Genomic DNA, 22,517 nt, shown 5'->3' on the forward strand with positions numbered 1-22,517 from the left:
CCTGGTAGGTTACAGTCCTTGGGGTCGCAAAGAGTCGGACACGACTGAGCGACTTCACTCACTTCATTTTCATAAGGTCCGTACTGAACTCTTCCACAAGATTCTATGCCAGCTTTACACGATCCTTTGTGATGGGGCACTGGGAACTCAGAATACATGTGTGCACAGTGACACACAGTGACACACAGCTCCACGCATGGCTTCCACATAAGGCTAAATGATACTCTGGGCTCCCTTTCAATCCAATGACTATATTTGCATGATACAAATCCTGCCTCATCCATGCACTGTCCATTGAGACCAAGGGGATTTATCCATCCACTTCATGTCCCACATTCTGCCCGGTCAAATACTCAGACACCAGAGGAGAAAGGCAAGATCTGAGTCTCTGGGCCTCTGAGTTATAACAAGACCCGTTGCGTCAGCCTCTCTCCTGGCACTCAGATCCAGCCTCACTTCTGCGATGGCCTAGCTCAGGTGTCCTTGTCTCGCTCCTAAACACACTAACTACCCTACCCTGTGCTATCTAGTGCCACCTGCTCTCTCCTTTCTCGCCACTCTCCTACTTTGCAACCGGAAGTATCTTCACAAAATGCCTATCTGCCTATGTCACACCCCTGCTTTCAATCTTAGGTCTTCCAGTGGCCAGTGTGGTCTGCGCTGCCAACCTCTCCAGACACACGCTGCCCTCTCAGCCCACGCCGCTTGCTCACCATCCTTCAGACAAAGCACACTCTCTCAAAAACATGCTGTCTCTCTGTCCTTGATGTCCTTTTTCTACTGCTCTACTTACTGAATTTGATTATCCTTTGACTGTAAAGGCTTTCCTGATGCAAAGTGAATCTCACCTATCTTTTCTCATGTAAATAAGCCATTGTAATAACTGTTTATTGAGAGCCTTGTTCTCAAGGCTTTATATATATCATCTAATTTAATCTTGCCAATAGTACTCCGAGATGGTACATTCATCCCATGAAGAAAGTGAGGATTGGAGAAGTTAATGTCAGCTAACTCAAGCCTCTGAATTAGCAAGACCTATTGAGTTAGCTTTATACATTTCTCTCAGGGTCTAGCTCTTCGTCACTGTCAGCTGCACAGCCAATATTTAAACTCAGATTGGCTCGATTCCAAAATGGTTGATTTTATCACTCTGCAGTTAGTTAAGCTCTGGGAGTTTCGTAAGGGCAGGATCCGGGTCCTGTTTGTCTTAGTACTCCAAACCCAGAAATTAGTACTCAAGCATTTGTTGGAAATTAGAGGGATAAGATAAGATGGGGAAGGGGCATGATACCCATTTTCTCTAGGAAGTAGTAAAACAGAACTCACCAGTTGGAAATACTTAGTCTGTCCAGTTTTAGATCTCAGTGTCTCAACACCATGACTTTGAAGCAGGTTATCCAACCTGCCTAAACCACATTTTCTTTTAGCTGAAGAAATGGTAACCATACTCGCACATGGCTGTTCTGTACTTGGTTAAGTGTGGGAAGTGTGTAGACTCATTGCTAGGAAGAGAACTCCCTGAATGGTAGATACCAGCATATGTCCGCGAAGCCTGCCTAGAGAAGGCACTTAAAGACTGTACAGAGGATGGGAGTCACATATAGGCGTTTTCTTGTGCACCCCTACCACACACCTCTGTGTGCTCACAACTTCTCTATTCAGTGGTAGAAACCACATGGAAAGTCATCAGTGCCAGTACAGTGGGACCTGAGCTTCCCTGGCATTTTCTGTGGCAGCACATGAATCCATCTGGCTGTGCAGAGCCAGGGCACTGGATCCAGAAGCTTCATTGGCACCTCAAGAATTTTTCTTTTCTCCAGAGAACATCTTAACAAATATTGGTTTAATCTACTTGCCTGCAATGGCAAGCCACCCCACCTCCCAACACACACCTGTCTCACTAGGCTTCTCAGTCTCACTTCTGAGGGCCTTGTGGTGATTGGGAATGGCAAGAGGCTCCAGAGGGCTGGGAAAAGGAGGCTGAAAGCAGGGAGGGGCATGGATGGGAGAATGAGCTGGGGACAGCCTGGTGGTGGATGTTCTCAGGGGCCAGCCTCCTTTGGCAAACTGGGCAGCTACCCAGCAGCCACAGCCATCTGCGCGAGCCTCCAAGAGAAGCACAGGCTTCTTGCAGCTCTTGCTATTGGGTTGTGTGTGTGCAGTCACTGCTCAGTCGTGTCTGACTCTTCACGACCCCATGGACTGTAGCCCACCAGGCTCTTCTGGCCATGGTATTTCCTAAGCAGGAATACTGGAGCAGCTTGCTAGTTTCTCCTCCAGGGGATCTTCCTGACCTGGGGATCGAACCCTGCATCTCCTCCGTCTCCTGCACTGGCAGGCAGATTCTTTCCCCCTGGGCCACCTGGGAAGGGAAAAATACCCTGCCATATATTGTGTTGAGTGCATTACAACTGCTATACTCAAACCTCATAATAACCCCATGAGAACAGACTGACATTTACCCCATTTTGCTGATGGGGACACTGACATCAAATTACTCATCCAAGGGCAATAGCTGGTGAATGCTGGCAGATTCAGATTCAAACACCTGGGCTTGGATAACAGCCCCGGAACACTGGGGAGCTTAACTTGATGCAACTGTTGAGCTCAACCTTCCCTCAGATTGTGCCAAGACAATGGTAACTAGAGCAGTGGGGTAAGGCCTGGGACCTGGGGTTCAGGAAAGTGTACGTGTGATAGCAATTTAATAGAGCCTGGAAATGCTATACAATGAACATTTGTGTTCTCCGCAAATGCATATGCTGGAAACTAATCTCCACTATGCTGGTGTTTAAAGGTGAGACCTTTAAGAGATGATTAGGTCATGAGGGTGGTGCCCTCACAAATGGGATTTGTGCTCTTTTGAGAGACCCCAGAGACATCCCTCTCCCCTTCCACCACATGAGGACACCCCAAGAAGACGGCTGCCTGTGAACTCACCAGCTCTCACCAGACACCAAATCTGCTGATGCCTTGACCTTGGCTTTTCCAGCTTCCAGAACTGTGAAAAACAAATTTGTATTCTTTATAAGTCACCTAGTCTGTGGTGTTCTGTTATACCATAACTAAGACAGGTAAGTACTCAGTGAATCGTAACTATTCCTTTTCTTTTCATCCTCCTTTTAAGATGTTTATTCTTCTCTGAATATACTATCCTTGGAAGGAAAAGAGTCATCAACACTGTAGTGGGAATGTATCCATCTAAATTCCACCTATGCACCCTAAGTCACTTCAGTCATGTCTGACTCTTTGGGACCCCATGGACTGTAGCCCGCCAGGCTCCTCCATCCATGAGGATTCTCCAAGCAAGAATACTGGAGTGGGTTGCCATGCCCTCCTCCAGGGGATCTTCCCAACCCAGGAACTGAACCTGTATTTCTATGTCTCCTGCTTCGACAGGAAAGTTCTTTACCAGTAGCACCACCTGGGAAGCCTTAAATTCCATCTATAGGCTTGTAGAAATGTAAATCCAATAATAGTAAAACTTCTTAAAAGAGCACCTTGAGCTTAGATTGTTGGAGGTTGAGGAGCTCTTTAGGCACCAGAGTCGTTTGGGAGAATCTCCTTCTGCTCTGTTTCCCCGTGTGGAATATTAGGATCATAGAGGGAAAAACAACTCAGCAGGTAGTTTTTTTGAGGGGTGGGGGAGATTATGGATGTCATCAGCACTCATCCAAATTAGGAAGGAAGCTTATTTTCACCTGTTTTTATTTTACTGATCTTCAGTATTTTCCCCTCTGAATTTCCAGTGTCTTCCTCACTCTTTAACAGGTATCATGTCTGCATTATGAAATGACTGACCTGCATCCCATTTCCTCCAGTAAGCCAGCATCTCTGAGCTACTACCAGGAGCTTAAGGACTTATAAAGCCTCTTTGTACTCATTACCCTCCCTGGTATGTAACACAATGGAAGTAGACAACTGCCACTTCAAAGGAGACTTAATGGTGGAAGGTTTCCCTCATTACCTCGGGATCCAATCTGCCATCGCTTCTGGAAAATGACAACGCCTTTTCCAGTCCGACCTCCATGCTGGCACTGGAATGGGTTTTCTTAAAGAGCGTGTTGACTCCTCCGCTAATGTTCTGCAGTGATTCTCAGTTACTTGAAACATAGTCACACTTTCTCTACACAGCTTCCAATGCTCTGCCCAGCTCCCAGCCTTACCTCTCGCTTCTTCCTGTTTTGATCTCTATTCCCATCGAAAGTGTTTTCAGCCTTTGAATGACTTTGCTGTTTCCCAGTCGCTCAGTTGTGTCTTGCTCTTTGGACTGCAGCACTCCAGGCTTCCCTGTCCTTCACCATCTCCCAGAGTTTGCTCAAACTCATGTCCATTGACTGACTTACCTTTCCTCTTATCTCTGGGCTTTTGGTCACGGTGTCCCACCTGCCTGGAGCTAATCCCGTCTCCCTCCCCCATCTTTTGGGTATTGGCATCACTTTTTCAAGAAAGCGTTTTGGAACCCCTTTAATTTGTCTCATGACCCAGCAAGTAGTTTAAAGAGCCTCCATTCCTCCCCTACCACAGCCCAAAGTAACCGGCTGCTTCTCTATCATTTCCCATGGACTGTATGCTCCCTGATGCCAGGGAGAATCTGTTCTTTAGCTGACTGCCCAGTGCCTGGTATATAGTAGAGAATCAATAAATACCTGTTGAGTGAATAAACAGAGGTCCCCCATCAGTAAGAAACACGACCCAAGCAGAGAGAGAGAGACAATAGGAATTTTTAATGCATGGAAAGTCCTGCAGGGACTCTGGGCAGACCCACGGGGAGCAGAAGAGGCAGGGTCCTGCCAACCCAAACATGTCTGGAAAATGAATGTCCTAAAGACCCAAGCTTCCTCACTGCCAGTGATCCTCGGGGCCTCCTTCCTGATGCGGAAGGGGGTCCAGCTAGCTCTCCACAGGGCTCCTCCTGGGTTCCACGGCAGAGAGGAAGCCGTGGGGTGGATGGCAGGAGGAAGGAAGAAGGGGAAAGGCCGCTGGGTCTCCAACTGAAAGCTCCTGCCTCAGGACTGACCGCCATCCGTAAGAAAAGTTTAAAAAGGAGAGACTTTGATAGAGTCAAATAAACCTTAGAAAAAATAAAAGCTGGGGGCAAATGAAGAAATCCAGTGGTGACAAAGTTCTCCGTTGGCTATCCACAAGAGAGTCTGCTTTGGCCTTGCTGGCAAGCCTCCTCCGTCAAGCCCATCCTCAGGGTCCTCCACCCCCTGCCAGGCCCTGGATCCACGAGAGCACCACTCGCCCTCCCCCGGAGAGTCCCTGTGCTCACGGAGGGCGGTGCCCGCCCTCACCGGCCCTTGGACTCCCCGTACGTGTTCCGGGCCATGGACACCATCTTCTCCTCGCACGTGACTTTGGTGTCCTTGAGGATGCTGTACCACACCATACCCGCAGGCCGGACCTCCTCGCTGCGGCAGAAGAGGTAGGGCACGGTATCCACACGGCTCTGGATGTAGGCGCTTCGCAGGAGGCTGGAACAGTGGCTGCTCACCCTCTCCAGCCGCCGGAGGATCAGGTGGGCCTTCCTGGAAGACAGGAGGGGATGGTGATGAAGCTGGAGAAGCCCAGGTCAAAGGGTCAGGACTTCGAGGTGGTCAGTAAAGGTCAATGGACGGATGAGGGCTTCTCGTCCCAACAGTTTCTAGCTGTAAGTGTGATATTGTGAACGCTTGTTCAAAAATCACTTTGGAATTTGTCCTCAATTGTGCCATGTGCAAAAAGTGAAAGAGAGGACAACTGTATGGATACCAAGAGACGGGGGGTAGGATGGATTGAGAAGTGGGATTGACATATATATACTATGGGCTTCCCTGCTGGCTCAGCTGGTAAAGAAGCCGCCTGCAATGCGGAAGACCTGGGTTCAATCCCTGGGTTGGGAAGACCCCTTGGAGAAGGGAATAGCTTCCCACTCCAGTACTCTGGCCTGGAGAATTCCATGTACTGTGTAGTCCACAGGGTCGCAAAGAGTCGGACATGACTGAGCGACTTTTACTTTCACTTTCATGAATAAAATAGATAACTTATGAGAACCTACTGTATAGCATAGGGAATACTACTCAGTGCTCTGCAGTGAACTAAATGGGAAGGAAATCCAAGAAATAGGGGATATATGCTTATACGTGTGGTTGATATGCTTATACCATTTCGCTGCCCAGCAAAAACTAATACAACACTGTAAAGCAATTATGACAAAAAATAATAATAATAAAATAGAGAGAGGTGTAAGTTTTGACCTAACATATTCACTTCTACAATATAAAACTTATAAGCCTTAGAACTCTGGCCAAGTAATAATTATTATAATGATGATAAATGACAAAAAGAACAATAACTAAAATAAATTAACACCATATGCTAGATGCCAGGTAAGCAATGCATATACACTTTAAAATCTGTATTTAACCTTCACGACAAGCCTGAAAATACTTTCCCCTTAGATTTAATGGGTATGGAACCCAAGTTTCAGAGAGATGACACCACTTAACCGAGCTCAAACATAAAGGTGGCCACTGAAGTGGTCCCCACTAGGTCTGAAAAGAAGTCACCATGTTCCTGTCTGTCTGCTGTCTTACTGCTCTTCCCTCATATTCTTTTCTCACAGTCAGAAAAGAAGCTTGCTTTCTGGGCTTTCTACTTCATGAAAGCCTTTATATCTGTATCCCCAAATCAGACATCTCTCATTCTCCTTGTCTCTAAAACAGTGATGGTAGCCTTACCTTCAGAAACTGGTTGTGAGATTAACTAAGAGAGATGCCCAAAGGCTGGCCTCAAGTACGCTTTCAGGAAAGGGTAGCTTTTATCCCAGAGAACTGTTGTGATGATGGCTCAGGATCAAGGTCATACCGGACACTAGTCCTAGCAAGAATTGCCTTGGACTATGGTGATCATCATTAGGAATTTATCTCGAGCTCTTTATGCAGCACCAGAGAGAGGCTCCTCAAGGAGATCTGATGGCTGCAGAGAAAATTGAGGCAAGTGTCTCTGAGATCACCCAGCCCAAGGTTTCTCAACAGGACTCTGTCGACATGTGGGCTGGGTCATTCTTTGCTGGAGGGGCAGTCATGCAGCGTCCCTACACCTCCGCCTGCAAGATACCTGTTCCCGCAGTCCAAGGCATAACAAGAAAACTGTGTCTAGACATTACCAAATATCCTCTGCCGAGCAAAATCACTCCATTTGAGGGCTTCTCTGGTGCTCCCGTGGTTAGGAATCCACCTTGCCATGAAGGGGGACACGGTTTTGGTCCCTGGTCCTGGAAGATCCCAAATGCCATGGGGCAACTAAGCCTGCACACCATAACATTGAAGCCCGCATGCCCTACCGTCCAAACTCCACAACGAGAGAAGCCATTGCAGCAAGAAGCCCCAGCCCTGCAACTAGAGGGTAGCTCCCACTCACCACCACTAGGGAAAGCCCGTGTGCAATGATGACCTAGCACAGCAAAAATACATCAAAATTTTTTTTAAAAAATCACCCCATTTGAGAACCAACAACATGGTCTCATGAAAGGTGTGGAAACGGAGGCTTCGAGAGGGTCACACCAGAAGTCAGCTTTGCTGTTCGGGTGTCTGTCTCCATGTGGGATCCACTTTCTGCTACATCTCCGCATCCTCAAGAAGCCTGGAGATCCTGAGGGGCCAGAGGCGAGGCCCTCTCCTGCTGTCCTCTGCATGCCCCTTAGAGAACCCCAGGAGGGAGGCATTTTACGACAGCAGACCCCACAAATGGGAGACTGTGTCAGGCACCTGCGTGGCGGCTGGAAAAGGGCCGGGCTTATGTGTGTAGGTCTTGTGGGCATGATTTACGAGGTGCCTTTCAAAAAGTCCTCTTTGTATAGCTCACCACTCGGGTGGAATATTTCCTGAGGTGCCAAGAATTCATAGCTTCATAATCACACTCGCCCCACAGGGCTCTCTCGCCTCTGGCAGGCGCCTCCCCGGGGTGGCTGGGGGGAACCAGAGGGGCTTACTCCCAGGCCTCCTCATTTCAGCTCTTGCTCTGCTCCTTAGCAGCTCTGTGTCCCGGGGAACTTGACTTAACATCTTGAAACTCGCGTCTTCCTTTGACGAACGGGGTAGGGGCGAAGTTGAAGGAGAAAGTCATCGCTCGCACCTTTGCTGAGCATTTGTCGCATGGCAGAGTTCCCGATCCAGCAGGAAAGATACACAAGTGGAAAACTGCAAGGCAGGTGGCGAGAGCAACAATCAAAGGAGCTGTGATGTGGGAGCTGTGGGGGACAGAGGACAGTACCGGGCGGGGACTGGGAAATCCGAGAGGACTTCCTGGAAAGAGGGGAACTTGTGCTGAGTCTCCATGATGAGTAGGGTTTAGACAAAGAAGAGGGAAAAGGCATAATAGGAACCTAGGGAAAGTCACAGACAGAAGGGGTTTAGAGGTGGGAGACGGTGTGCAAGTGGGCTCACAGTGGGAAACTGGAGAAGCGGCAGGAGCCGGGCCACTGGAGCTTAGAGGCTGGGGCATGGGTTGTACAGGGTGATGGTGCACCACACAGGCTCGAGAGCCTGACTGCTGAGGTTCGAATCCTGCCCCAGACACTTACTAGCTCTGTGATACTGAGGACACTGTTTCACAAACCATGCCTCAGTTTCCTTACCCACAAATGGGAATAATGACTAGGTCTACCACAAAGTAGATAGTAGTGAAAGTTTACTCAGTCCAACTCTTGCAAACCCATGGACTGTATGTAGCCTGCCAGGCTCCTCTGTCCATGGGATTCTCCAGGCAAGAATACTGGATTGGGTTACCATTGCCTCCTCCAGGGGACCTTCCTGATCCAGGGATTGAACCCACATCTCCTGTGTCTCCTGCGCAGGTCGATTCTTTGCCACTGAGTCACCTGTGAAGCCCCTATTGTCTGATCTAGACACCCACACAAGTCACAAATACAAAAGGAGACTGGGGAGACAAGTCCTCTAAGATGTCCAAATGCTTTGTCTCCAAGAGCCCAGATATTTCCATAGAGATAATCTTGGAACTCAACTGGACAAGCCTTTGTATAGATGGAAACTAAAGATTGAAATGAGAGAACAATTTTCCCTCTAGGCACACCTTAAGTTAGTAACAAAAGAAAACTAGAATCGGGGCTCTGAGTGTCTAGAGCTGAGATGACATATTTGGTCTTGAAGTCCCAGATTCAAATCCTAGTTCTCTCACTTAGCTACATGGATCATGAGCAAGCTCTTCAATGCTACTAACTCCCAGTTACTGCGTCAGTAAAATGAGAACAACAGCATTGTTTCTGGAAGATGAGAGGACCTGGGTGATCTGCTTAGTTCTCAGTAATGTTAGCCAAGATATTTTGCAGTGGAAAGGACATAGGCTCCAGAGTATGTTAGGGCAAGCCATTTCCTCTCTATGAGCCTCAGTTTCCTCATTTGTGAACTGGGGCTAGAGATGCTTATTTTGTAGGACTGCTGCTCAGCTGCAGTGAAATTACTGCCATAAGCGTCCAACAAGGAATTCTCACATAACAGGAACTAAACCAACGTTAGTTCGCTTAACTGTCTCCTGCTCTTTCTCCGCCAAACGCGATGCTTCAGTGAGATGTGCAATGAGACAAAGGCGAGAGAATTCAGAAGGTGGAGCCACGAAGAGAAGGCTTGGGGGTGTTCAGAGGCTGAAGCAGGGCACGGGGTGAGAGACCGAAGGTGAGATTGCTCGATAATACATTGCAGACAATGGAGATTCATAAATCAAAGGCCAGGCATGCTCCCAAGCTTTGCCTGGAGGGGGAAAGCACAGGTCAGAGTGACCACTTTTCTCAAATACCGGAAATGAAATCCTCCTCCTTGGAGACAGGACGCGGGCCCAGCAGGATGGGAAGCCGGAGGGGAAGGAGGGACAGCGCCCATTAATCTATCACTGTACCAGCAGGCGAGACTGAGACAGGGATGGCTTGTGAAGGAGTCAGTGGCTGGGCTTGGACGCCGCTTCTCCGGGAACTGCAGGACCTTAAGTGACTACTCTTCCCAGCACCATTACCCACTTCGCTGTTGACACAGTTATTGGACAGAAATCTAATTCTAAGGGAGCCATGGGATGGAGCAAAAGAGGAGAGACAGCAAGGGAACATTTCCGTTGGCCTCTCTCCCTAATCTCTGTCTCCTTGAGCTAAGCTTAAGTCTCTGTGTTAGCTGACCTCAAGCTTGATGAGAGTCCATGGCGTGGCGCGGCTGCAACAGACTGGAACCCCACCTCTGGAAGCAGAGAAGGCAGGTTCAGGGAAATAAGGTCTTCCATTTGAGCTGCTCCGTCAGGCCACATCTGGAGAACCCCACTCGCTTCTGGTACGAGTGATACGCACACACTGGAGCCAGATCGTGATGCCGAAGGTTGTCTCAAGAGCAAGGCTCCTGCGGAAGTCCTGCAAGTAGGACTCAAGTGTGTCCCTGAAGGGGGGCGGGCATTTAGGAGAATAGTTATGATGTTCTAGTAAATGAAAATAAGAGGGGAGAGCCCTGAGGATCAGGGATGACAACGATGACAGGCGACCGAGGACCCACCAGGTGCCAGAAACCTAGGTCACATTACCTTCGGTGACACAGGAGCATCCTATGGGCATAAGGAAGTAATTGGGCAACTGGGTAAAACGTTTATCCGTATTTGTTTAGAATAAAAAAAGTAAGAAATCTAGTTGGTCTTTATTTAACAGAGGGCTAAATTAATGTGTGATAAATTCATATAATTGAAGGAACCTTTAAAAAGCCAACATATGTGCATATGCATCCATAGGAAAAGACTTGTGCTATTAAAGGTAAATAGGCAGAAAACAGAGCAAAACGAATGTACTTGATCAACATAGCCGAGTGGACAGAAGTGGAACCATGTGGTCTATAGATGTCAACATATCCTTAACTCTGAACCAGTTTCCTCACTCATGAGCATATCCATGTCACATCCATATCGATCTTTGGAGAAATATGTGCACATTGTTACCAATTTTATCTCTGGGTAGAGACTAGGAGTCCAGGGAACAACATTTTAGTTTGCAATTTTATATATATACCTGTCCCATTTACACATTACAGAATGAACAAGAATTACTTTTAGGACAAAATACAATAGAAGGCACTTCCGTTGTGAAACATGCACACATTTTTAAGCTGGTATGATGAATATGTGCAATGAAGCCATGGTTTTATGGCTTCCCAATGGTTCACTGGGCTTACTTTCCAAATATCCACATCCAGTTTAGCCTCAGACCACCCCCATTAAACAGAAAATCAGAAGCTCGGGTACTGCCGTGTAAATATATTTCCTCAACACCAGGTTTGAAATACGGTTTGTAAGGTGACTAGCAAAAATATTTACATTTGGCTTTGTGTCCTCCTTGTTCTCTCATAAGAAACCGTGAGGCCTTCCAAGAACTCATTTCTAAACTGATGGTAAGAATGACTAAATCTCAACAAACCCAAAAATATTTCAGTTTGGAACAGATGGAAATTTCAACAGCCTCAGATATGCAGATGACACCACCCTAATGGCAGAAAGAGAAGAGGAACTAAAGAGTCTCTTGTTGAAGGTGAAAGAAGAGAGTGAAAAAGCTGGCTTAAAATCCAGCATTCAGAAAACTAAGATCGTGGCCTCTGGTCCCATTACTTCATGGGAAATAGATGGGGAAAACATGGAAACAGTGGCAGATTTTATTTTCTTTGGCTCCAAAATCACTGCACACAGTGACTGTAGCCATTAAGTTCAAAGACACTTGCTCTTTGGAAGAAAAGCTATGACAAAGCATATTAAAAAGCAGAGACATCACTTTGCCCACAAAGGTCCATATAGTCAAAGCTATGGTTTTTCCATATGGATGTGAGAGTTGGACCATAAAGAAGGCTGAGCGCCGAAGAACTGATGCCTTTGAACTGTGGTGCTGGAGAAGACGCTTGCGAGTCTCTTGCACAGAAAGGAGACCAAACCAGTCAATCCTAAAGAAAATCAACCCTGAATATTCATTGAAAGGACTGATGCTGAAGCTGAAGCTCCAATACTTTGGCCACCTGATGCGAAGAGCCGACTCATTAGAAAAGACCCTGATGTTGGGAAAGATTGAGGGCAGGATATGGGGTGACAGAGGATGAGATGGTTGGATGGCATTACTGACTCAATGGACATGAGTTTGAGCAAACTCTGGGAGATGGTGAAGGTCCAGAAAGACTGGTGTATGGCAGTCCACGGGGTCACAAGGAATCTGACACAATTTAGCAACTGAACAACAACAAGATAATTATGTACATTGCTATATTATTAGTGGGGGGATGTTCTGTGGGACATTTGTTCAAACTCATGGTGTGTCTTGCTCATATTTATCTATTCTAAGACACTGTCAGTTTTAGGACATGCTATTGATTTAATAACAGCCTTTCAAGAAATGAAGGAAAAATACAACATAATGTGCACATCGATTGTGCACAATCCATCTTGATTTCTGAAATGTCAAAATATGCAGGAAAAAAAATGAAAATGAGTCTGAAATGATAGGAGTATGGTTCTAGGAGCCTAAGTTTGCTCTTGTTTCCAACATCCTAGAAATTCCAGGAGAGTGAATCCAAGACATCTAAGGAAAGAGCTAACATAATCTTGGACCGAAGAATGTATACTGACATCCCAGGCTTGAATATTTTCATGAAGAACAAAGCAATGACAATTCATAACATGTTCTAATCCTTTTCAGATGGGAAACGCTTCTTGTCTGGTTATGTTTAGAAACAGCCTAGAATGAATCAAGCCTGGAATGATTTCTGTTATCTATAAGCAGTGTCCGCCATGGAAACAACAGGGGCTGATAACAGAAATACAGTGTTTCTACCATAAATGAGATGAAAAGACAACCCTCAGAATGGAAGAAAATAATAGCAAATGAAGCAAGTGACAACAGATTAATCTCCGAAAAACACAAGCAGCTCATGCAGCTCAATGTCAGAAAAACAAACAACCCAATCGAAAAATGGGTAGAAGACCTAAGCAGACAATTCTTTGAAGAAGAAATACAGATGGTCAATCAACTCATGAGAAGAGCTCAACACGGCTCAGGATTAGAGAAATACAAATCAAACCTACAATCAGAATCAAATGCAAATCAAACCTACAATCAGAATCAAATTCAAATCAAACCTACAATCAGAATGGCCATCACCAAAAAATCTACAAACAATAAGTGCTGAAGAAGATGTGGAGAAAAGGGAACCCTTTGGCATAGTTGGTGGGAATGTAAACTGATATAGCCACGCTGGAGAGCAGTATGGAGATTTCTTTAAAAACTAGGAATAAAACGACCATATGACCCAGCAATCCCACTACTGGGCATATACCCTGAGGAAACCATAATTCAAAAAGACACATGGGAACCCCATTGTTCACTGCAGCACTATTTACCCCAGCCAGGCCATGGAAGGCAATTTAGATGTCCACTGACAGAGGAGTGGATAAAGAAGCTGTGGTACATAGATATGATGGAATATTACTCAGCCACAAAAAGGAATGAACTTGAGTCAGTTCTAGTGAGGTGGACAAACCCAGAGCCTATTATGCAGAGTGAAGTCCATCAGAAAGAGAAAAACAAATAGCATATATTAACACATAAAGATGGAATCTGGAAAAATGGTGCTGATGAAAGTATTTGCAGGGCAGGAATAGAGACACAGACAGAGAGCAGGGACTTGTGGACACAGCAGAGGAAGGAGAGGGTGGGGCAAATTCAGAGCAGCAGTAAAGAACATGCATTACCATATGCAAAATAACCAGTGAGAAGTCGCTGTATAACACAGGGAACTCAACCTAGGGCTCTGTGACAGCCCAGAAGGGTGGGGTAGGAGGGGTCCAAGAAGGCAGGGACATAGGTATACTTATGATTGAGTCACGCAGCAGAAATTTCTGTATGGCGGAAATCAATACAACATTGTAAAGCAATTATCCTCTAGTTAAAAAAACATATGTACTTATATAGCTGAGTCAAAAAAAAAGAAAGATATTTTGAAAAGTGCAGCAAATATTTTCAAATTAATTAATGTAAAAGTGATTTGTAAAATGTAAATAAAGCATTATATGATATAAAGAAAAACAGAAATATCTAGACATACATGTACTCTAGATAGATGCATTTCACTGAAACAAAATCTCTTCAAATGCCGACTCTCTTCTCTCTCTTCATCAGACATCCCTGAGAGGATTGAGAAGCTCAGGAGTGGTCAAGGGTATTTGACTGGAGCAAATTCTGACCCCTGACCACCTATAAGTAAAGTTTTTCAGGTCTCCTAATAGGAACCTTATGGCTGGGACAGCTGTCAGCAGGTCTTCTCTGAGAAGTTGTTTGTAGGAACCTGTGGTTGCCATGGGAACCAAGCTCCAGACATTGGCCTGATGGATTTTGGTAGCAGTAAGAGTCAACCTTTTGTCACTAAACTTTATGGGGGTATCCAACCAAAGATCCATGGAGAAGCAGAGAACATTTGGGGGCTTGGTGGTTAGAGGCCAACGAAATCCTAACAGAGCTCATCTCATGATATTGCTCCTGGGAAAAACTCTTACTGTCCTAGCCATCCTAGGTTCCTGAAGAACATGCCATGCTGGGCTAGAGGTGAAAGGGACACTTCTGGTGTGTCTCTTCTCTGGTTTCTATGACCTTCAGGGCTGCCTGGTTCCCTGTCTTTGCAGCTGGAAGGGACCTTGGAGTCCAGCCCTTTTATGTTGCAAATGAGGCCCAGAGGGGAGAGGCAACTTGTCCAGGGTTACACAGCAAGCTGGTGATGAAGCTAGAACAGAAACCCAAGGCAGGGTCTTGCTCTTTCTCTTTACACTTGGATGTTCTGCAGACTTGCTAACCTTTGAGAGGCATGGTACATCTACCCACATGGATCTTCTGTTTAAAACATTGACCCAGATTTTGGAAGAAAAATGACTCATAAATAGGCCTCATAAAGAGCCATTATGATATGACTTCAGCTGCAGTCTTCGGTCTTCCCTTCTCCTCCTCACCCCGAACTCTCCACTCCCCTGAGATATGTCCTTCCTGACTGAAGTAGATTCTCTTACCCTGCCCTCTCTCACTCCCGGGGCTTCCCTGATGCCTCCGTGGTAACAAATCTGCCTGCAATGCAGGAGATGCAGGAGATGAGGGTTTGACCCCTGGGTCAGGAAGAGCTCCTGGAGGAGGAGAAGGCAACCCACTCCAGTATTATTGCCTAGAGAATTCCCTGGACAGAGGAGTCTGGTGGAATACAGTCCATAGCGTCACAAAGAGTCAGATACAGCTGAGTACACACACTCACACACACATGCACACACACACATGCGCACACACGCACACACACACACATGCACACATACATGCACACACCCCTGCACTAGTTGTTCCTTCTAACGAGAGCACGCCTCCCCTCCCACCTTTAGGATTCCTGCTTATTCTGGACTTGGGAGCAGACCCTCACTTTCCTCTCTAGGCATTCTTCCTTGAGCTCCAGGTCTGGATTAGCTGCATCAACAGCTGCGTCTAGAACCCTGTCACTCAAAGCATGGTTTTTAAACCAGTAACACTAGTATCACCTAAGAACTTGTCAGAAATGCAGATGCTGAAGCCCATTCCAGGACGCTGAGTTGATCTAAATTGTAACCAGACCTCCAAGTGATTCTCCTGCACACAGAAGTTTGACATTGCTCTAAAATGTGCTGCCCACCCTCTCTATCGCATGCTTCTTGTGACATATTTCACTGTATCTCCCTGCTGACCAGTCTTTTTCTCACTAGATGCTGAGCCTGTCAAAGATAGGAGCTGTCTTCTTCCCTGTTCTATCTCCAGCCCACAGCCCAAGGTCTGGCACATAGCAAGTACATTAAATGAATCAATGACTCTATAAATTAATAAGTGAGGGTCTTTTCAAGTCTCTTAATGTTGGCAAGCGCAATGCATTTCTTGATAACGTTATTTCTAAGCTAGAAAAATTTAGATTTTGTAGAGTTCAGTTGTTTCCAATTGTGATCCTTGATAGCTCAGGTAGACCTCATGGATCCTTGGGATTGGAGTGGGGACACTGAAGAGGAGACCCAGCAAGGGGGCTCCAGGTCACTGCCTCTAACTCCTACCAGAACAGCTCTGTAGTCATCCAGCTTACACATCCACTCATCCCATTATCTGATTATTCAATAAGTCATGGTTTAGCACCTGAGTGGATAGGACATAAAGTATAAGCTATAAATTGACATTGTGGTGGGGATAATATCCTAGAGATAACACATGCTGCTGCTGCTGCTGCTGCTGCTAAGTCACATGAGTAAACACATAAATGGACTTCCTTGGTGGCTCAGTAGGTAAAGAATCTACCTGCCAGTGCAGGAGACACAGAAGACATGGGTTCTGTCCCCAGGTTGGGAAGACCCCCTGCAGAAGGAAATGGCAACCCACTCCAGTATTCTTGCTTGGGAAATCCTATGGACAGAGGAACCTGGCAGGCTATAGTCCACAGGGTCACAAGAGTCAGACATAACTAAGTGACTAAACCACCACCACCAGGAAATAGATAAGCAATATAAGATACTAAAACTAGTAGCTACAACACAGAAAATTAAAACCTGAGGGTATGACAGAGTAGAAATTTTAGAGGGTTCCCTGAGGAGGTGGCATTCTAGCTAAGAGCTGGGGCTCTTTGTAAGCTTTATTTAGAAAACAGACTTTTCACTGCTTAAAAAAAAGAAAAGAAAAGAAAAGAAAGGACTGCTATCATTTTATAGATGAAGATACTCAGGTCCAGAGAGGCCAAGGCTGCCTGGTGAGTTTATCAGCAGTGCCAGGATGGATCAGGATGCAGCTGTCTTGATTCCTGCTCATGCCAGCGTGAGACATCAGGGAAACCTCAGATTCCCTCCACAGACTAGAAAGCCCTAAGAAGGAGGAAGCTGGGGGGCACAGGCTGGGGGTTGGCAGACAGTGGCTGGTGACCAGCTGGCTGGAGGTGAGCAGGTTATCACTGTCCATTACTGAGTGGGTTGTTCTGCCTCTTTGAGTAACCAGAAAGGCTTTCCAGAAGACTGATGTCCTGGAGAGTCTTAAAGGACCCCAGAAGATGATAAAGACAAAGTCGAGAGTGAAGCTCTGGTTTAGTTTCCACCCGAATTCCCTGAAGCCTGTGGGAAAGCCCAATAAAGGGAGAACGCCTTTCCCCAAGCCTGGGCAAGATGGTAGCCGAGGTGACTCATGCCGCAGCTTTCATCTGAAGCTCTGTGCTCCTGTCTGTCTGCTCTCTTTTAGCTTTTATCTAACAGAGAGGGAGACAGTTACAAACCCAGGATCCAACAGAACAGATAAGGTCTGCCCCGGGGAAAGACCCCTTTTATCCCTCGACCAAGCCTTGAATTCTTCGAAGGTTACTGCACATGTTTCAAGGGCTCAGGGTGAAAGCTCGGGGCAGAAGCAGACCCCACAGCAAACTCTGTGTGCCTCCGTGCAGCTCATTTAACCCCGTGGGACCTCCAATTCCTCTCCATTCATAAAATGGGGAGGATACCCTATTTTGTCTGTTTTACAGGGTAATTTTAAAGCTATTTAAAGCATTACACGCTGCCCGCTAAGTATTTCAGGAAGTCGTGCAATTCTCTCCAGTACCACTGACACGATCCTGGCCTGGAGCACTGCCCTCTGTCTCCTGGATTTAGTATCACAGCAGCCTCTGGGGCCTCCCTGCCTCCCCCTGGTCAGGACTGCTCTAGTCCAGGCTGCCAGAGGCTGTCAGAGGGATCTTTTTCCCTTGAAGATCTGATAACATCTCCCCCTGTGAAAAACACTTGAAAAGCTTCCCATTACCCTAGAGAGATAATCCAAACTCTTTAACCCTACTTAAAGGGCATTCGGAACTGGCCTCTGCTGACCTCTCCTGTCTTATCTCTTCCCACTCCTGCTGCTACACACTTTGGTCCGACTACACAGAAATTCTTCCAGTCCCTCCACACACAGTGTTTACCAAAGTGTGGAAGGGGTCCCCCTGGGGCAGGAGAAAGGATTTTAGGTGGTACTCAGGAAGATCACACATCCAGTATTAAACAACAATGAATCACAATGGGGAAAAGCATTTAGATTCCCTTTTTCAATCCCTTGCCCTCCTCCAGATTACTTTCAGAAGGAAAGGTTTAATTCGGGACTGTGTTTTAAAGTACTTCTCTAACACTCACTAATCTTCCCTTTTAAAAGGAAAGCCTCAGGCTCTGCGAGGCTTAAACTGCATTGTTTTCTGGTATTTGCTTTTCTTCCATTGTACTGAATGCTTAAGTTTAATTTTTATTAAAGGTAGACAGTGCTCGTTTTCCCTTTACACAGTGATACAGTGCTTTCTTTTCAAATATACTTGCAATAAGTGGGCCTATGGACAAAATAGACAATAAAGTGCAGATGGTATGGAAATACGGTAAAAATCATAAAGTGAAAGTGTTAGTCGCTCAGTCATGTCTGACTCTTTGCGACCCTTTGGACTGCAGCCCGCCAGGCTTCTCTGTCCATGGGATTCTTCAGGAAAGAATACTGGAGTGGGCTGCCATTCCTTCTCCAGGGGATCTTCCCCAACCCAGGTATGGAAGCCAGGTCTCCCGCGTGGTAGGCAGATTCTTTTCCAGCTGAGCCACTAGGGAAGCCCACAAAAATTTAAAGGTGGAGGCAAATGATAAATTCAAACTTTACAAGGTTTTAACCCCTGCTCTACGTAGTATTATACCTCTGAACATTTCACAGCCTACTCCTTTGGCTCCAGACCCTCCAGGCTTCTTCTTCCACGTGCCTGACCCCAACTTACCCTGTAGGCCTCCCAGTCCCAGTTCTTGGGTGGGCTTTACTGGGTTACCCAGGCTGGGTGCCTATGCCTCACCTCCCCAAAGGGCTCCTCTCTGTCCTTTTGACCCTTATTACTCCTATTCTATTTTTTCAATTGGAAGAAAATTGCTTTACCATGTTGTATTGGTTTCCGCCATACAACAACACAAATCAGTCATAATTATATATATATCTCTCTTCTCCTTCTTGGACTTCCCTGGTGGCTCAGATGGTAAAGCATCTGTCTACAATGCGAGAGACCTGGGTTCAATCCCTGGGTTGGGAAGATTCCCTGGAGAAGGAAATGGCAACCCACTCCAGTACTCTTGCCTTGAAAATCCCATGGACGGAGGAGCTTCGTACAGGCTACTGTCCATGGGGTTGCAAAGAGTCGGGCACGACTGAGCGACTTCACTTTCACTTTCTCCTTCTTGAGTCTCTTCCCCTGCTTCCCATTCCACCCCTCTAGGCCGTCACAGAGCGGAGGCTGGACTCCCCGTGTTAGACAGCAGCTATCTATTTTACGCACGATAGCGCGTATATGTCAGGGCTCCTTTTTCAGTTTGTCCCATCCTCTCCTTCCCCGGCTGTGTACACAGGTCTTTTCTCTATGTCTGCATCTCCATTCCTTCCCTGCAAAAAGGCTCATCAGTACCATTTGTCTAAATTCCATATATATGCATTAGTATACGATATTTGTTTTTCCTATTCTTTGCAACTGCTTAATTATGTGGAACAGTGAGCTACACGTGGGTAGGGACTGCTTCTGCCTTTTTAATAATGCATGATCAACAACCAGCCTAAAAAGGGGGCTGTTAAGTCTGTGTCGAATAAATGAATGGATGTCACTGTTGGGTGCAGGATATGAAACACAGCTCCCCCCCCCCGCCCCCTCCCTCCACCCTACTGCAGATACTACTTCAGGAAGCTTCAGAAGATAGTGACTGTGTGTCAGGTATGGGTGATTCCTCTATAGCACCTATCTCTGTGGCTGGCATAGTCACTGCTGGTGACAAAAAAAAAAAAAAAATCACACCTTAATACATGTTGAATTTATGAATGCATTTAGTCATGGCCACTAATGGACTTTATTCCAGGAAAAAAAAAAAAGCCAACTTGGATTTCTTATGAAAGAGAAGGAAAATCCCTAGATTAGGGTCCACGACCCTGCCACCTGCTCTTCTATGATGTTGGTTAGGACCTACCTCCTCAAGGAGGCTATGTTTCCCATTTCTAAAACTGAAAGTGGAAGGTGAGGGGACTGACTGAAAGAGCACTGAAGTCTCTCTCTCTTATCTGACATTCCAGAAGTCCAAGAAGCTAAAATTCCGAGATTCTTTCATTCTCCTTACCCGCTTCCCACCTTGAGTCCTGACATGACTTAGTGACTGCCTCCCTTCTTTGTTTCATAAAACCCATTATCAGCCGATGGAGAAAAGGCTCCAGTAAGGTCCAATGGGAACAGGGGGAGTCTACTGCCCCGCTCACACTCAGGCGCCCGCGTACCTGGGCCCCAGCTCATCCTCGCTCCTCCAGACAAAATCGCCGAACTTCTCGTAGTGTGAGTTGTAGTGGTGCTGGACGCGGAACAGCATGGAGGCCGAGACTTCCATCAGCGTGTTGTAGGCGGCCTGCTGCTCCTTGCCGCTTGTGTACCCATTGTACAGATTGTAGATCTTGTCAGCTATCTCTGGGGGAGAGGAGGAGGTGTAGGCACAGATCACGGGACGGTAGGAAAAGGGGAGGATGGAGGCATACCTCACAACTAGGAAGCCTATTCAAGCAGCAGTTCACCTGTGTGGACTCTGGGGCAAATAAACCTGAATTCCATCCTGACTATGTCATTGACCAGCTGTATTCCATTTTCTTATCTATCAGTTGGAGATAATAATCCACACACAGGAGGGGCATTGGGAGGACTAAATTAAAAAGTGGATATAAAGCACTTGACAGAGGGCCTGGCACAAAGTTAGTGCTTATGACTGTGCTCGTTAACATAAGGTCTGTGCTTTGATTTAACAGAAAATTCCAAACAAGTGCAGAGGCTTCCAGTAAGCGTCTTGAGCTCATCTCAGTGGTCTACTTCTATCTCCTCTCTGCAATATTTCCAACATATTTCTGTGATCAGGTCTAACAACTCTTCATTCGAAAATCTTTCAAAGAAAAATCTAGACTCTTTGGCTTGCCATTCATGGCAATTGCTACTCTTTCAGTTATTCCTGCTAACTGAGGTAACTAAAATTCATTATGGGCTGCTCTCTTGAATAGAAGGCACGTTCTTTCATCTTTTAAGACTTTGAACAAAATTTATGTATGCCCCCATGTCACTGCTTAACAACGATTGCCTCCCGGAGAACTTGAGGGACTTGAGTTCAGGATGGGAGGATCATTTACTTTCTAGGGTTTTCTACTCTGATTTTAATTGTTCTTTAAAAAAAACAAAACATGTTCATGTGACCTTTTAAAATAATAATAATAAAAAATTACCAGAAATCCATCTCAAATTCCCTCTCTTTTAATAAGACTCAATATCTCAGTGTCTCCTCTTATCTGGTACGCAGTGTCATCATCAAGCATATGACTGAACTATCTGAAGAAATGTCTCTCTCTGCCCCCCTAGAATGGAAACTCCTGAAAGATGGAGAGCATGTCTGTTCTACACTGCTTTCACCAGGGCTCTTAGAAAATATTTGCTCACCTTGAACTGACGTACCATCAGGACTCATGAGCTACAATCACACCTTTGTAGAAATTGTATCTACATGTGGTCTAAGAACTAAGTATATGGTGGATCTGATTTACTGTTTTTTTTTTTTTTCTTTCAGGTGTTTTGCCTACTGTTTACAGTTTCATAGACCTGGAACACGCATGCTGATTCTGACGGATAGTTATTGACTGCAGCTCTTTGCTGAGAATTCTGAGGCCACCCCTGGGCTAGATGGGAAGGTGTGCTGTGATCAGCTAACGATGTCTGCCATGATCAGCTAGTGATACCTGCCATGATCAGCTAATGATGTCTGCCACAGGGACAGCAAAGTCTAGTGGTCCTCTGCGTGCCACCTACTTGCCAGCTCTAGGGCACACTGAAGTGGAAGAAAGGGATTGGTTTCTAAAAGCCTAGGCCAAGGGGCAGAACAGAGTCATACGGTTCTGACTCTCCACCATTCCTTTCCTCAAAGCCAGAACACATATTCTATAAAAGAGGAGCAAGTCTGTACACTGGCAAAGATATTGCCGGCCAATCTCAATTTCCTTCATGGCTTTGATTCATTTAGCTCCATGTTCTTCCTCCAGTCCTTTACCTTTCTTCTCCCTGTGCCAATATGTGTGTGTGTGAGGCAGAAAAGGAGTGGTCGATAGTGACTGGCGGGTGCAGAATTTAGAGACTGAAAATATGGGAAGGACCCTGGAAGTGAAGAAAATGGGATGGGGGCGGGGGGATTGGGGCGGTCACCTACCTTCTGCCTTGTTGTCATCCACCAGTGGACAGGCGGTTCTCAGGGTCACTGTGCTGAGCTCGGAGTGCCTCCCTCGTGTATCCACCGCGTAGAGAGTGAACCTGTGGTACAACAAGAAAAGAACGCATAAGGCTGTGACTTCAGAGCAAAAGGCCCTGGAAGCTGCAAGGAGGAATACAGACACCATAGCACAGGAGTGATGGCTGAAAGAACTCGGGGATGATTAGGCTGCAGGAGGAATGATCTGG

General features: G+C 46.2%; 1 protein-coding gene across 2 annotated transcripts in view; it reads right to left on the reverse strand.

The window, feature by feature from the left end:
* Positions 1 to 4,705: 4,705 nt before the first annotated feature.
* ASTN2 (astrotactin 2) overlaps positions 4,706 to 22,517 on the reverse strand; it is a 1,024,651-nt gene continuing 1,006,839 nt past the window's right edge. For both annotated transcript variants that reach the window (XM_040241692.1, XM_040241685.1), the window contains exons 21-23: positions 22,270 to 22,370; positions 20,318 to 20,501; positions 4,706 to 5,531 (exon numbers count right to left, since the gene is read on the reverse strand). In XM_040241692.1, the coding sequence (XP_040097626.1) occupies positions 5,294 to 5,531; positions 20,318 to 20,501; positions 22,270 to 22,370 (523 nt within the window). In that variant the 3' untranslated portion in view covers positions 4,706 to 5,293. The remainder of the gene's footprint in view (positions 5,532 to 20,317; positions 20,502 to 22,269; positions 22,371 to 22,517) is intronic.

Source organism: Oryx dammah, unplaced genomic scaffold (genome assembly GCF_014754425.2).
Source record: "Oryx dammah isolate SB20612 unplaced genomic scaffold, SCBI_Odam_1.1 HiC_scaffold_1, whole genome shotgun sequence".
NCBI classification, from domain to species: domain Eukaryota; kingdom Metazoa; phylum Chordata; class Mammalia; order Artiodactyla; family Bovidae; genus Oryx; species Oryx dammah.